Source organism: Sinohyriopsis cumingii, chromosome 7 (genome assembly GCF_028554795.1).
Source record: "Sinohyriopsis cumingii isolate HCF-2022 chromosome 7, ASM2855479v2, whole genome shotgun sequence".
In the NCBI taxonomy this organism is placed as follows: Eukaryota; Metazoa; Mollusca; class Bivalvia; order Unionida; family Unionidae; genus Sinohyriopsis; species Sinohyriopsis cumingii.
Window position 1 is genome coordinate 135,842,370 of NC_142967.1, and position 16,168 is coordinate 135,858,537.

Sequence of the window (16,168 nt, forward strand, 5' to 3'; positions counted from 1 at the left end):
AACACCTTCTAGTTGTCTATGATATGCATTTACCAAAGTGTTGTCCAAGATGCAGTGATGTCTTATGTGGTTCATGCAGTCCTGAAGTGTTAGCAAAACAGTCTGCATTTCTAAATTGTTGAGGTGAATGATTCAGTCTCCCAATGGACAGGAGAAATATCCTTCAGAAGGGTATGTTTGAGGATAATGTACATTAACCATTTCTTGAAGCACTCAATGGGGACCCCTATGGAACCAAGGTGGGGGCCTTGAAAGAAGTGGAGGATTTAGAAGTGAAGCCAGTAGCCATTTTTACTATGGAAAAGATTCACACATTGTTCCATGAAGTCAGACCAAACCTCTAAAAACAGGCTTAATCTGGCAGTTGTTGAAACACTAATAAGAGACAGACTTGGCAGGAGAATAGTGCAACTTCTTAGGAAAGGGAGTTGGGTTTTGTAGACTTCCTCCCTGGCCACTCCAGCCACATCCTATTTGAGAAAGATCAACAGTAAGTTTTAAGCTGGGTCTGATAGTTCTGTTGGTTCCCCTGACTTAAACATTTAGGTGGGTGAGCCACGGATCTTCTGGGAAAGGCGGAGGGGTCCTTATTGATTTAGCCACAAGTCTTGTGAGGCCACTGTATGGATTAGAGCTCTGAACAATGTCTCTGCATCAAGAAAGGCAGTCTGCAAAAGGCTTCTGCTGCGCTCCAGCAAAACCTTTGAATGTCTCCAAGGCAGCATCCCAGGGAGGTTAAGAAATTCTGCTGAATGTGCCATGGATACTGAAAACTCATTTCTAATTGTCTTGGCAAAGGCTTCCAACAATATCTGCAGGACAGCTGGAGATAATGATTCCTCTTTCACTTGACTGAAGGAGGAAGCCAAGAAAAAAAAAACCAGCATTCTAAGCACTGAAAGACTAGAGTGGAAGATTTGCCCTGTTAAGTTTCTGGGCTTAAGGAGCCAAGTTGGTGAATGGACCTTGTAGCTGTAGGCTGGAACCAGTGTCCAAATGATAGGAGAGGACAGACTACTACTCCTGCTGTTTGGATGTCTCTTAGCTTTGAGATAACTTCTGAGTATACTCAGTCACCGCTGCGGAGTGAGGGAGCAAAAGTACATCCAGCATAGTCTGTACCACTGACAGCCTCTTCAGAAATGGAGAGGATCATTGTCTGTTCAACCTGAGAGTTCTGGACAGAGATCTGAGGAAAGAAGGTGACAAAGATGGAGGCCCTAAAAGAGGATTCAATGTGCCTGGTCATAACTCATCTATGTGAACCAAAATTGACAGTTCATGTCATGTATTTATTATCAGGGCAAGATTGGTCTATTCTGTCTCATCTTCATCCTTGGAGAATGGGGGTGTGTGCCTGTTCATAAGGGTAGTAGGATGGATGGATGAGACTAAGCGATTGTTTTGCTCTCTTTGGAAAAGAGATTGACAATTTCCTCTTTATGCAGAAGACAGCAAGTGGCAGTCCTCTTCTTCCCACAATAATGAGGCCCTAGGAGACTGGGATGATCTACAGCATGTCTGGCCTGCAGATCACCACCAGGCTGTGGAAGTCCTCAAGCCCTTTACAGAATGAATGAAATTGCTGAGAACTTGACTCAGTTCCTTACCCTAGATGGGACCAAACTCCCATTCCTTAGACTGGTGGTCAAAGCCTAGTGCCTGCTCCTAAGATTTTTTTCTTGGTGCATGTCACTCAGTGCCTGGTGCTCAGTTATCAGTGACCAAAGACCGAAAACAAGTGCCTGGTGCTAATCACCATAACCACTGATTCATGCCTGATGCCCAGCAATCAAAGCTCTGTGCTCACTGACCTGGTGGCTGGTGTTTGGTGCCTAGTTATACACAGTTGTAGACTGTCACTTGAGATATTACCCAGTGACTGATGACCAGTAACCAGTGATTGGTGATAGACCTTCTCTGTCAACTTGCACATTTCCTCAGACCTTCTTTGACTGTCAACTGACAGTCCTGGTGACCAGTGACATAACTTTGCTGACTGTTGTTTGGAACATTACCCAGTGCCTGGCAGCCAGTGTTTGGTGAGCTAGTGCCTGGTGACAGACACTCAGTTTTGATCATGATTTTCTTGACATTCAACAAACTGAGTCCAATTCTCTTGGTATTTTTTAGAAGAAAAACTGGGATCCACACCTGACCCAAGTTATCCAGCTGCACTTCACTGAGGAAGAAGTGTACTTTGTAAACATGTATTTCATAGTTCAGATATGTTACCTGATGCAGAAAAAGACAACCTTGAGTTCGATTTGAAAAATGCAGGAAGGACACTATGACCTACACTTGTTTCAGAAACGGCAGTTCATCTCTCTTAGTGTAAGCAATACTCAAATTGATGGAGCATGGTGTGTAACAAATGAAATTGTTTTTCAGGATTTTCTTTGATACTGGTAAGGTATATGAATATTCCTTTCTGAACGTCTCTGTCAACTGCTTTTTAAGCAGCTGAATGTCTGTGTATATATTTTGAAAAAAACAGCTGTCCATGGGTCGCATGTATGCTTTAATGGAATAGTCGCAATGTGTTTTGGATAAATGGATAGTCAGACAAGGGTTATATTTAATGTCCATAACATTGGTGAGTAATAAATTAAAGCTATTAGGTTGAAATGAGGTTACTTTTAAAATCTCTGAGGTAATGTCTTCTCCATATATATGGATCTCTGGACAACATTAGTAGCTCATTGTTGACTTCAGAAACAACTACCGTGCTCTTGACATCAAGAAAGCTGATGATCTTTGACTGAAAATAGACAAAAAAGCATACTTAGTGAAGTTTTCTTCCCCACCAGCTGTGCTGAGAGCACAAAATTTGTACATTCATGAACTCTGGTTTGTGAGAGCACACTTTCTGTAGTGGACACTTGGGTATACAAAATCTGTAACTTCCTATTTGTCATTTAATATACTCAGAAACAAACCTGAACATCAGCTGTGCATGCTCAGCGTGTTTCTAAAAACATGATAAAATTCATGATGGCTGATGCTATTTTTAATGAAATATGTTTGAAAATTCAGTGTTATCATTTATTAGATATTTCACAAGTTCAAGTCCAATATGGAGATGAGTCTCAAGCGATTTGCTATCTATCAGAAATAACGATGCAAAAGCCTTGGATTCAAATGCTGTTTTAGTGCCATTTAGTTGAGTAAAACACAATTATTCTTTCTCCATTTAAAATCATGCACAGTTTCATTACACTGTCAAAGTGTTCATACTCTTCTAACTTCAGTACAATAAATGAAGTGACCATCTAGCACTGGAAATCAAGATTTAACATGGAAAACAACCTTTCCAAGTGGCACACAAGGACAAAATGCTGTGCCATATTTAACAATCCTAGTCAGAACTTGTAAGAGACCTAGCTTTACGTGTCACACATAATAGTTTTTTGTCAGTTATTGATCATCGGTCTAATAGTAATGAGATGAAATAACACCAAGAAAAGATGGAAAAAAGCCACAACACTGGTTATTCTAATTTATTTCAATATTATATTTTTTCTTGTGGTGGGGACAGCAACAATTTCTGGGGTTGGCAGATAAAAATAGGCTTGGTTGGGTTTAGGTCTAAAGTGTACCATGTTTCACACCTCAAATACTAGCTTTGAGTTAAAGAGAGAAAATAAAAAACATAAAATATTCATATGTGACACTGATCATGGAGATGCATCTTCTCATGTCAAAATGCATTTATACCAAGTTTCATTCATTTACCTCCAATGGCTTTAAAGTCGTGAAGCAAATAAGCCAGTGTTATGGATTGATAAAATGAGATACATAAATTCTCTAATCTCCATATTATGTATATCGATGTGGCTTTTACTCTTGGTGTATGTCTGTAGATTGCATATGATCTATAAATAGGTGTTTACAAGTTTTAAAATTAATTGTAATAATGAACCTGTGTACAAGTTTCGGGTGATAATTGAGCCAGGTGAGTTCTGTTGCAAAATGAGGTATTGTGATAAATGTCACATCGGAAGTAAGCGCCATGGGTTGAGTAGAAACTATTGTGACATAGAGCCATATGGGTGTATATAAGGACCCCGAGGTGGACAATTAATTCATTCTTATTTCCCATGTTCTAGTTTTAATAACAGTCTGCACATAAATTTAATGCTGTGTTTAGATACAATTTGAGAGGAAACATTTGTTTGGATTATTCATTGAATTTACACAGTGTCCATATTACTGTTTGGATTACAATATTATTCTGGGATTATTATTAATTTATTCAAAGGAGTTCTGGATAATGCTATTTTGATACATCAAGACTGTTGGCACATCAGTGCATTTGATGGCCTGGAATTCATTGGGAACAATCATTTCTTTTGGACTTGTGTAGAACTTTTTAGGATTATTTTGGATTTAATTTATAATACTGTAGTTCCCGTTCATTTAATAATTTAGATAATTAAATTATTTCTTAAGTTTTACAAAACTTGTTGGTTTACTTTTTTCTGTTGCTTAGCTCAAGTCCACAGAGTCTTAACAAATGCTGTTTACAAAAGTGGCAAGGACCAATAAAATATGAGTATTTCTTAAGCTAGTATCCCCCACCCCCTTTTCCAAGTATTTTACAACATTATGGAAATAATTATCATGGTTAAACTGCATCTTCACTGGTTTTATATCCTAAATGAATACTTAAAATGTTACTGCTCCCTTTAGACCATTGTTAAACTGCATTTGTTAAACATGTTTACTATATTTTTCATAGAATAATACACAATACACAAAAGAACAGCTTTTGTATTATTAAATCATGATGATTATATGCAGAATTTTTCAGTTCATGCAATATTGAGTGTTCTTTGGAATTAAAACAGCATACTATCAACAAAGTTAGCATTACATAAAGCACTAGAAACAACTGTAATTCTTTATGGTACAAAGAATATGCAAGAAAATTAATCACATTATTATTTATCATACAAGCATGCATTTAAAATGAAAGGGTCAATGATGAACTGAAATGTTTCCTCTCTTCACCTTGACTTCTTGTGTAAGCGCCAGAAATCCATATGCCTCAGGCTTTCCCACACCTGCAATAAAAATAAAATATGCAAACTGATGGTATCACCTGTGATAATGTCACTGTAGCCTTAGTAACAGACAACCACCCCATGCAAACATGACCTATGACCCTGTAACCACTTCATTCCTGTTAAAGCATTCTGCTAGAAGATATAGCTTTTTTGTACATCTCTCAAATTTACTCCAAGAAAACCCCTAAACAACAATTGACCCCGTAACTTTGACCTAAGGATACTTAACCCCAAACGATAATCACTGCACATTATTGACCCTGGTTCAATGTATAATGCTGTTCATAAAAACATATAACAGAAACCTTTTGTTCTAAAAAACTTAAAATGACCACATTGATCATGACCTTTCGACTTCTGCATCAGTAGACAGCACTGCTAGAAATGAAATCTTTGACTATTAACCACTCACCTAAAATTTCAACAACACCCTCTGTGACCTAGACCTTTGATCTACTTGGCTTTAAATCTTAAGAAATGTTGACTTCCCCCTGATGTATATGCATGCGAAGTATATATTAACTGATTAAAACTGGAGATATGGCTCTATAAAATGTTTATCCCTGGCAGACAGATTAAGTGACAAATTGCGATGTGTGACCTTTTTTGCAAGTAGGTCAAAAACATACCAAGAGAAATACTAAACAATTTGCTCACGTACACTGCCTCTGCTGCACCTCATCCCTGTCCTCATGATGGAGATAAGTCGGAAGTCCAAAATGTGCATCGCTCTTCCAGACTTGATTTAAGTTCAATGACCAGTCAACACACATACCTCTGACATTGACCATGACGTGTACAAAGTTTTATTATTGCAATCCAATCAAAACTGTAAGAAGAGTTGTGTTCACAAAATTCGAAAACATATTTCATCGAGTTAACTTGAAACGGCAATACCACTTAACAAAACTGCTGAAGCACAAACATTTGTTTATGAATGACAATAACTGTGTGTGTGTGTGTGTGTGTGTGTCTGTATATATATATATATATATATATATATATATATATATATATATATCTATATATCTGTGTGTGTGTGTGTGAATGATGCAAAAATCTTTTATAATAAGGGTGTGGTACTAATAAAGATAAATACATTCATCTAGTTTAATGATTGTAGCATTCACAGAGCTTGAGACAAATAAACTTTAAACACAAACTTGAATCCATGTCAGCAGTGTGAAACATAGGTCACTGTGCCCCATTTTGTGATAAAGGTGTAGTATTCATCATAATATATCCACTCAAAATGTTTCATTATTCCAGGTAAAACAGCAGAAAAAACTGGGTGTAGAAACCTATATGGTCATATGCTAAATACCAAAACTTAACCTTAGCCAGTAAAATGTGAACCATGTCACAGTGACCTTCTTTTCTTGTATGGGTGTGACACTAACAGAGTTGCATAAAATCACCTAGTTTGATTAATCTAGCAAGAACAGAGCATTGACAAATAAACTAAAAATGCAAAATAAAACCAAAGACAGTAAAGCAAAATCTATGGGTTGAAGTAATCTACTTTTTGATTTATTTATTTATTTATTGTGTGCAGTGCATGCCCAGACATTTAACAGCACCATCATCAGCATGGTGCATAGCCTGCAGTCCACTGGGAAACTTTGTCAGTGGGTAGCTGTTAACAATGTGTGACATGGTCTGCACAGCTCCACAGCTACAGGAAGAGTCAGTGGCCTGGCTCCATCGCATAAGGTTGACTGCACAAATGCCCCTGTCCTGTCCAGAAATGGATCAGCATGGTCCACAATGTCGTGGAAAGATGAAGCCAGGAGGGCAGACAGATGGCTCAGCTATGAGGGAGTGGTTTACATCTGTTGAAGACCACTCATCACTCCATGCTGAAATAGCCGTCATATCCTCTGGCAAAGGACTTAACCAGATTAGACGTCTCAAAAACAAGCAGACTGCTTGATGTGAAGTGATGTCCACGTACAGTGAAAGTTTCTCACTTTTGTGATGTGGATGCATACTCATCAAGATCCATACCCTCAATAGTATTTCACAATCGTGACATAACTGTACATATACAGGGTGCCAAAAACCTGAAATAAATGTAAAATGTAACTAAGAATATAGTTACTGTTCATATATGCACAAATTAGGTCCCCTTCATCTCCTCCCAAGTTGATAGGTGCTTCAAAGCAAATCCAAACTGTTGCCTAGGAGTCCATGAGTCACACAGATAAAACTTATTTTGCTTAACATCCTGTACTATTTTAAGAATAAACTGGTTCACTAATGATTTTTTTAAATTATAATATAGAATCTGCAAGATACATTTTCAAACTGAAGAAACCTGTCTGTTGTCTTGGAAATTTTTCATATACAGTTGCTATAAACAGAACATACTAGTATGGTCAGAAAGTACAAGTCTGTTATGAAAAAGCATACTCTTCCACAATTTTCACCTACCAGCCTTCTTTTTATGATCATTCTCAAATTTATATCATGATTTGGGATTAAAATGATGATAACAACAATACTATTTATTGCTTTAATTTCTTTTTTTTAAAAATGTTTCAAGAAAGCACCATCCATATACAGGTGAGTATAAGACATAACTCAATTAAAAGCATAATAATGATTATGCTAAAAGCATAATGGTTGGCAGGCATTAACTAACAATGCAAAACTGAATACTTATTTTCATACCAATTTAAAGATTCTATCAAGATTTTCTTTTCTTTCATGTTAAATTCTTTTTACTTTCACTATTTTCAAGAAATTACTATCAAAATAGTAATGATGCATTTAGTTCATGGAATATATTAATGAGACAATAACTTACATTTAACAGTCTTGTTAAGTCCATTCTACACTTCAGATATAATTCTGATGGTTAGGAGAATGAAGTGTATAATAGAATTCCTGTCAAATTCCAGAAAATAAACTTTTCTGTAGTCTTGCAGTGTCAAGTAGAAAAGAAACTGTGTTTGGTTTATGACATCATAAACAGTGAGTTCGAGTACATATATGTTCATGAAAAAATAATGCCATAATCAGTTAAAAATGTTGTCATTGTGAGACAGGGTGATATTACATTGCAGCATCATTTCAACGAGCTGCAGAACCAATTACCAACCAGGTCCAAAAAAAAAATTTTCTTTCCTATAAAATATCAAATTTTTAAGAACAGGCAAAGCAAGACACATAATAACCACCACTGACCCTGTCCTGCTGACACTTCTTACATATTTCATTGTCAATGCTTCTGAAAAAAAACAAGAATGATAAAGAAAAACTGGAATTAATAACCCATAATATGAAAATTCAATAAAAACACCTGCAATATCAGAAAATATTAGATATTATTGTGTGCAACTTAACTCTGAAAAAAAAATATACACACAAACTTTGAAAAATTTGAAAATGTATACACAAAACATTCCAACAAAGGTTACCAATTCCTTGTTTTGAATGCATAAAATTTAACCAAAATTATGGATGGACCATAACAGGCAAATTGATGTTACCAGTACAGAGCAGATACTTAAACAACTGCCATCTGGCAGGAGTACAGGGGAGGTAATGAATAAGAGTTTCTTCCTTTTGTTTACATCATATATACACATAAAAGAAAAACTTTTAGTCTTCCTGGAATTGTCAGACTTTTAAAGGTTTTATAATTATCCATGAAACATACTTTCTTACATGAAACCACACAATGCTGAAGACTGAATGTATTCCATGTGGCCAAGATTATACAAGCCCTTTTCATTTTAGGTGTGCATATATTTTAAAGAAAAGATTTTCATCAACACTTGCTGTGAAAAAAGTGCATATTTCGGAAAAGTTATGGACAAAACTGAATTTCAGGTACAAGTTTTGTTTGGGTCCAGCTCTACAAGGGTCAGCGGATTAGTGAAGTAATCATCTTGTTCATCCATTTGTCCATCAATAACATGGTTTATTCAACATAACTTGACCAGGAATCATTGGATTTGAACCATATGCTGCTTTATACCAATGACACCTCAAGAGGTTATCCTTTTATGCCATCACTTAGAGGAGGAGGCCCACAAAATAAGAAGTTTTATAATCATGAGTTTTACCTGATGAAAATGGGCTTACTTACTTGATCTTAAATCATTCAGAAGTGGCAAGGCAATTGAATCCTTAAAGACCGCTGACAACTTGGAAAGACTTCTATAACAGTGAATACAACCTGCAGAGAAAAGTATGCATTAAAACAGACAGCCTTAAAATAAACTGTCTTTAGCATACAGTACTACCAGTGTTGATCATCGTTTTCAATTCAGTGTATTTAGGCTATATATAGAACTGACAAAATGTGTATTATGATGGACAAAAATCAGACAAGAAAATGAAGACTTAAATGCCTTTTAGTTTGAATTTTTCTCATGCAATAAAGGTGTACTCCATGTCTAAATTACTACAATGAAAAAGACAAGGTACCTGTTGTTTACAATGACATAACATTGTTAATGTTCTCTTATCCTTTATTTATGGATTACAAGCAAACAACAATACAATTATGTCATATAAGCTCATTTTTGTCTTTTCTAACGAATCAATCTGACTGAAATTCATTTTTGTCTTTTCTAACGAATCAATCTGATGGCAATTCATTTGTGTCTTTTCTAACAAATGAATCTGATGGAAATTCATTTGTGTATTTTCTAACAAACCAATCTTATGGAAATTCATTTGTGTCTTTTCTAACAAACCAATCTGATGGAAATTCATTCTTGCAAGCAGCTCATCTGGCTTTCAATAAATATTAACAAAAGTTCAATCCGGACATTAAAAAAAAACTAACAGTTAGACGGGCTAACATACAATATAAATGTACTGCTTTTCCATTTTTTCAGTGGCATTACTTACAGGCAATAAAAAATTATAACATTTCATGCATGGCATCTGACATGCTTTACAGTGTGGAAATTTACATGATGATTTATTGCTTGAAAAAATATAAAAAGATAAGTTAAAGGAAAATGAACTGTAATTTTCATTTTTTTGCCTGGTAGAAAAGTATTAAATGAATGAAAAATACATGCCAAAGTACTATCCAAATCTAGGGGTCAACCTACCAGGCCAAGTGTAAGCTTCATCTTTTTTAAATAAAGAAAGCAAACATGACTTAATGATGTCATTTTTTCAATGTCTACCAAGGGACAGAAATGCTGCGGTGGCCTAAGAGGTTAAAGCATTCACCTCGGATGAGGAAGGTCATGGATTAGAACCGTGGTCGAGTCATTCCAATGCTTATAAAAATGGTACTAGCAGCTGCTGCACCTGGTGCTCAGCATTAAGAGGTTAGTGTTAGGACTGGTTGGCCTGGTGTCAGGATATTGTGACTGGGTGGGTCATGATGCTGCATGTCTGTGGCATGATACCCCAATGCCAGACATCACATTTAACTGCCACACTGCAAATATTATAGTGATATGAATGAATTTTTTTTTTAAAGCTATGTTAAAATCCCAAACACATGCACATGCACACAGGCATGCATGCACGCACACACACACACCAAGGGACATCACTTCATGGCTTTTGAGATGCTCAATGGACCCAGCTGAGTAGTGACAGCATTGTAACCCCAAGGAAAAGGCATTGCATGCTGTCTTAACAGGTGTTGATATCAATCATACCAACAAAATAAATTCTTATGCATTCTCTGGCATGTGTTTTAACAGCTGATTGACTATTAAAAGCAAGAGCTTGATAAATGGTTGGCAAATAGCTGAACACTTGCAGTGCATCAATGAATTCATGTACAGTGAATGGAAATCGATGGTGACTTAGCCGGTTATCAAGGTCTGTCTTCTATTTATTTTTCTGAGGGATCTTTTCTGAATCTTTGTTTGTTTGTAGGTGAAGACATACACATAATCTATAATACACAGTACAGCACTATCCAATCAAACACGATTTAATGTTGGTTGTGCATATCGATGAATATGAGCAAAGTTAAGTAAAACTCTGATCATTTTCTTTGCAGTGTTGAAAACTGAATGTAATGTAGCTAACACAAGAATTAAAATTAATTGCTCTGTGTTTTATAACTTCTGCACTTAATCAATGTTGCTGGACATTTGGCTAAGTGTTGGGTCACCTAGACATAAACATAATCTTCCTGACGGGGACAAGGACCATGACAGCTTGCAATTTTAAGACTGATACACAGTATAATCCCCAAGTTCTAAACCCTCTATGAATTACTGATGTAGTCAAAGTGTATTGATGTTATGATGATGACTGCAATAAAAGTTTGTTTCATTTAGTGAATAATTATACAGAAATCTTCCATCCATCCAGCCAAGTATATATCTCTCCATCCAAACATACACACTTTCAAGTCTGAATACTCTCCATATCAATATGATACATTCATACACTTAAAAAAATGCATTTATACTAAACATGAAACAGAACTACTTTAAAACAATGCAAAATAAATATGCATAATGGGAAAGAGTACACCATTAAATTAAAAGAACCCAAAGTATGCACATACACAAAAAAAGAAACACACACACATATATATGTGAATTTCTTGTTTTGCTCACAGCTGTCCCTGTTTGGATCACACTTCTACTGATTCTGCCCAAAATAATAAGTCACTTCTGACAAAAAGTCAAGTCTAGGTTGACACGTGCATATCTACTGGTCCCTTTAAAGCTGTGGATGATTAATTTCACACATTCATGTTGACAAAATCAAAATATATTCTAATTATTTGAAAGCTTACTAAAATCTACTAAGACTAATCTGCTTGCAAACAACTAACAACCAACCTATGACATGGAATGAACTTAGCAACTAACAACCAACCTATGACATGGAATGAACTTAGCAACTAACAACCAACCTATGACATGGAATGAACTTAGCAACTAACAACCAACCTATGATATGGAATGAACTTAACAACTAACAACCAACCTATGACATGGAATGAACTTAACAACTAACAACCAACCTATGACATGGAATGAACTTAACAACTAACAACCAACCTATGACATGGAATGAACTTAACAACTAACAACCAACCTATGACATGGAATGAACTTAACAACTAACAACCAACCTATGACATGGAAAGAACTTAACAACTAACAACCAACCTATGACATGGAATGAACTTAACAACTAACAACCAACCTATGACATAAGTGGAATGAACTTAACAACTAACAACCAACCTATGACATAATTGGAATGAACTTAGCAACTAACAACCAACCTATGACATAAGTGGAATGAACTTAGCAACAACCAACCTATGACATAAGTGGAATGAACTTAACAACTAACAACCAACCTATGACATAAGTGGAATGAACTTAGCAACTAACAACCAACCTATGACATAAGTGGAATGAACTTAGCAACTAACAACCAACCTATGAATGAACTTAGAAAATTCACTGCATGAACCATTACCTTTTTTTTAAGATGCAGAGGTTACAAATATGGCAGCAATGAATGCCTCAGAAAAATAAATGATGGTGGAAAATAAAGTGAGAAACTTTCCTTTATAACAGTGTTTAGAAACAAAGCTTGGTAATTAGCATTTCACATCTACCAAGAATTCCTCAAAAGAACTGATGCTCTACTGGCCCCAATAAATGTCCAGGAATTTTAGACAGACTATTTCTTCCTTAAAACTGCTGAGTGCTGAAACCATCTTGATATTCTTCAGCAATAATAAGATTTTCAAATAAGATGCTGTAGATGTCAAATTGCCACCATTTTCATTAAGGATCAACAAGACATCATAACAAGTTTCCAGAAAGAAATCCCCATGATAAAGAAGTAACAATCACTAGATTTTCAAAATCTCAGACATGGTAGCCATATTGGATATTAGATTGGTAACATTTTCATTTCAACCAGACATCATAGGAAGTCTTTGTTGAATATCAAGAGGACCAGCTATCAACGAGAAATAGCCATAACAAGATTTTGATGATGGCTCTTGTGGCAGCCAAATTGTAGGTCAGATGGACACAATATTCATTTATGACCAAACAGACATCACAAGAAGTCTTTCAGTGAAAATCTCATGCTGATATGACCATTAATTCAGTAGTGACAGAGAGTTTCAAGTTGGCCAGTGTGGTGGCAATACTGGATGTTTGAGCAGCACCATTTTTATTCAGGACCAACCAGGCATCATATGAAGTCACTTAGTTAAAACCAATGTTGATATGACCATCCATTCAGGATGAGAAGCAATAAAACTTTTTAGGATGGCTGCTGTGGTGGCCATATTGAATTTGCAACCAGCACCATTTTCATCTATGACCAAGTAAAATCATAAGAAGCTGAAAACCTCATGGCACTATTATGTTTTTTTGAGCATTAGTGATAACAACATTTTCAAAATGATTGCTATGGGGGCCATATTGGACATCATATCAGTACTGTTTTCATTTGGGTCCAACCAGATATCATAAGTATTTGGATGAAAATCTCATGTCAATATGAGAAATACTGATAAAGATTTTCAAGATAGCTTGTGAGGTGGCCATATTGGGCATGAAATTGATACCAATTTTATTTAAGACCAAAAAGACCATAGGATAAATGTGATGTAAAAATTTTCATGGCAATCATCCAAACAGTTAAGTCTAAGGAGAAGCAGCATCAAATCTGTGCAAGAAATGAACAGACAATGTATAACAGACAATCCCTTAATCTCTTCAGGTTTATGACCAGTATGACCAGCTTATAAAGTTGGCTTGTCACATGCAGTTCATTTTCCTATAAGGGTTTATATTATTATAAAACCTACAACACTTAATTTTACTTACCACTTGTAACACATCTTACGAAATCATCAACCTTCAATCTGCACTGCCAACTTTTGACTTCTGATGGACTATTGACTTTACCTGCAGAAAAAAAATATACAAACATGTTGACTTTCCTCAAAATATCAAAAGGAAAAAAAAAACTTTAAATGGCATTTCTTACGCATGCATGAATTTTGACCTCACTTCAACAATGATGACCCAAACAGTGCCATTTATAAACTGCAAGTCTTTTCAGTGTTTCTGTAATTACTTCATCAATATGGTCAAGGACAAATGTTCTATGATATAAGCTCTTTTAACGAGAATATACGTATTTTACTACAGTGTTTTCTGCATCAGCTGTAGGGGCCTTGAGTGGCCGATTGGTCTAAAGCGCTCACCATTCCGGATCACTGCCATCTCACCTCTGTCTGCATGGGTTTAAGTCTCAGGCCCGGCTAACATGGGTATGTGAGAAAGCCTGCCAGTAGCTTCTTGTGGGTCGGTGGTTCTTCCAGGGGTTTTTCCAGGGTTCTTCCACCACCAGTTATACTGGCTGCCATGTATAGCCTATCTTGTGCTGAAAAATGGCGTTAAGCACTACAACAACAACAACAACATGGATCAGCTTTAAATGATAGCCAACTATAACAATTAGTCAAGACTATGAAAACATTAGAGTTTTTCAGATACAAAAATCAAGAGAGATAAATAGCAGCTACATAGTTGTCTTTGGTGCACTTACTCTTTGTGATATTGTTTATGAGAATCAACCCTCATTCAAATTCTTCTGAAAAAGGGGTTCAAAACTAATGAGAGTTCCAATAATTTCATATTTTCTGCATGCCCAAGTGTAAAATTGTAAATAATTGTATCATCGACTTCTGCTTTTGCAACCTCTCATTCATTGCCGTCAACTTTGCTTTCCAGTTGATGCACATGATCTGAAGGGATGAGTTTTTGGGGCCTTGGTAGTGTCTGCTTTCTTAATGATGCAAAAGTCTCCATGATTCATGATCAAAGCTGACAGAAGAAATGAAGTCAGTGAAGCATTGGTATATTATATATTATTATATATTAATCAGTAAAAACAGTAGCTTCAAGTTTTGTAATAGCTCATGTGATAGAACTGTGGCTGTGTCATAACTAGCTATTTAACTATGTTCACAGCCCAAAAAAGACAAATTATGCAAATGACCTTTTCTCTGGTGTGATAAAATGACAATTGTGGTTTTCTAGTTTCTGTGCTATTTTAACATACAAAACTACCTGTAACTACTGAAGTAAATTAAATGATTTAGAAACCAGGTGTTGACACCTATTTCAACCAGTTTAGTATTCAACCAATAATGTCAATCATTATGTACATAAAAGAGATACAAATATTTAATTTATCCTAAATCTTGGCAAAACAAAAGCTATTGAACTTTTTCTTACAGTTACAGCATTATATATTGTAACTACATACTGGGTGATTTTAACTTACAGCATTATATATTGTAACTACATACAGGGTGATTTTAACTTACAGCATTATATATTGTAACTACATACAGGGTGATTTTAACTTACAGCATTATATATTGTAACTACATACAGGGTGATTTTAACATACAGCATTATATATTGTAACTACATACTGGGTGATTTTAACTTACAGCATTATATATTGTAACTACATACAGGGTGATTTTAACTTACAGCATTATATATTGTAACTACATACTGGGTGATTTTAACATACAGCATTATATATTGTAACTACATACAGGGTGATTTTAACTTACAGCATTATATATTGTAACTACATACAGGGTGATTTTAACATACAGCATTATATATTGTAACTACATACAGGGTGATTTTAACATACAGCATTATATATTGTAACTACATACAGGGTGATTTTAACATACAGCATTATATATTGTAACTACATACAGGGTGATTTTAACATACAGCATTATATATTGTAACTACATACAGGGTGATTTTAACTTACAGCATTATATATTGTAACTACATACAGGGTGATTTTAACATACAGCATTATATATTGTAACTACATACAGGGTGATTTTAACATACAGCATTATATATTGTAACTACATACAGGGTGATTTTAACATACAGCATTATATATTGTAACTACATACAGGGTGATTTTAACATACAGCATTATATATTGTAACTACATACACGGTGATTTTAACATACAGCATTATATATTGTAACTACATACACGGTGATTTTAACATACAGCATTATATATTGTAACTACATACAGGGTGATTTTAACATACAGCA

The 16,168-nt window shown here is 35.4% G+C and overlaps 1 protein-coding gene across 1 annotated transcript in view; it reads right to left on the reverse strand.

Annotated features, from left to right (window-relative positions):
• Nucleotides 1-16,168, reverse strand: part of LOC149796199 (F-box only protein 7-like) — a 48,327-nt gene that overhangs the window by 12,531 nt on the left and 19,628 nt on the right. The window contains exons 4-7 of the mRNA XM_089966148.1: nucleotides 13,880-13,960; nucleotides 9,166-9,255; nucleotides 5,014-5,066; nucleotides 2,638-2,761 (exon numbers count right to left, since the gene is read on the reverse strand). Of these exons, the coding sequence (XP_089822274.1) occupies nucleotides 2,638-2,761; nucleotides 5,014-5,066; nucleotides 9,166-9,255; nucleotides 13,880-13,960 (348 nt within the window). The remainder of the gene's footprint in view (nucleotides 1-2,637; nucleotides 2,762-5,013; nucleotides 5,067-9,165; nucleotides 9,256-13,879; nucleotides 13,961-16,168) is intronic.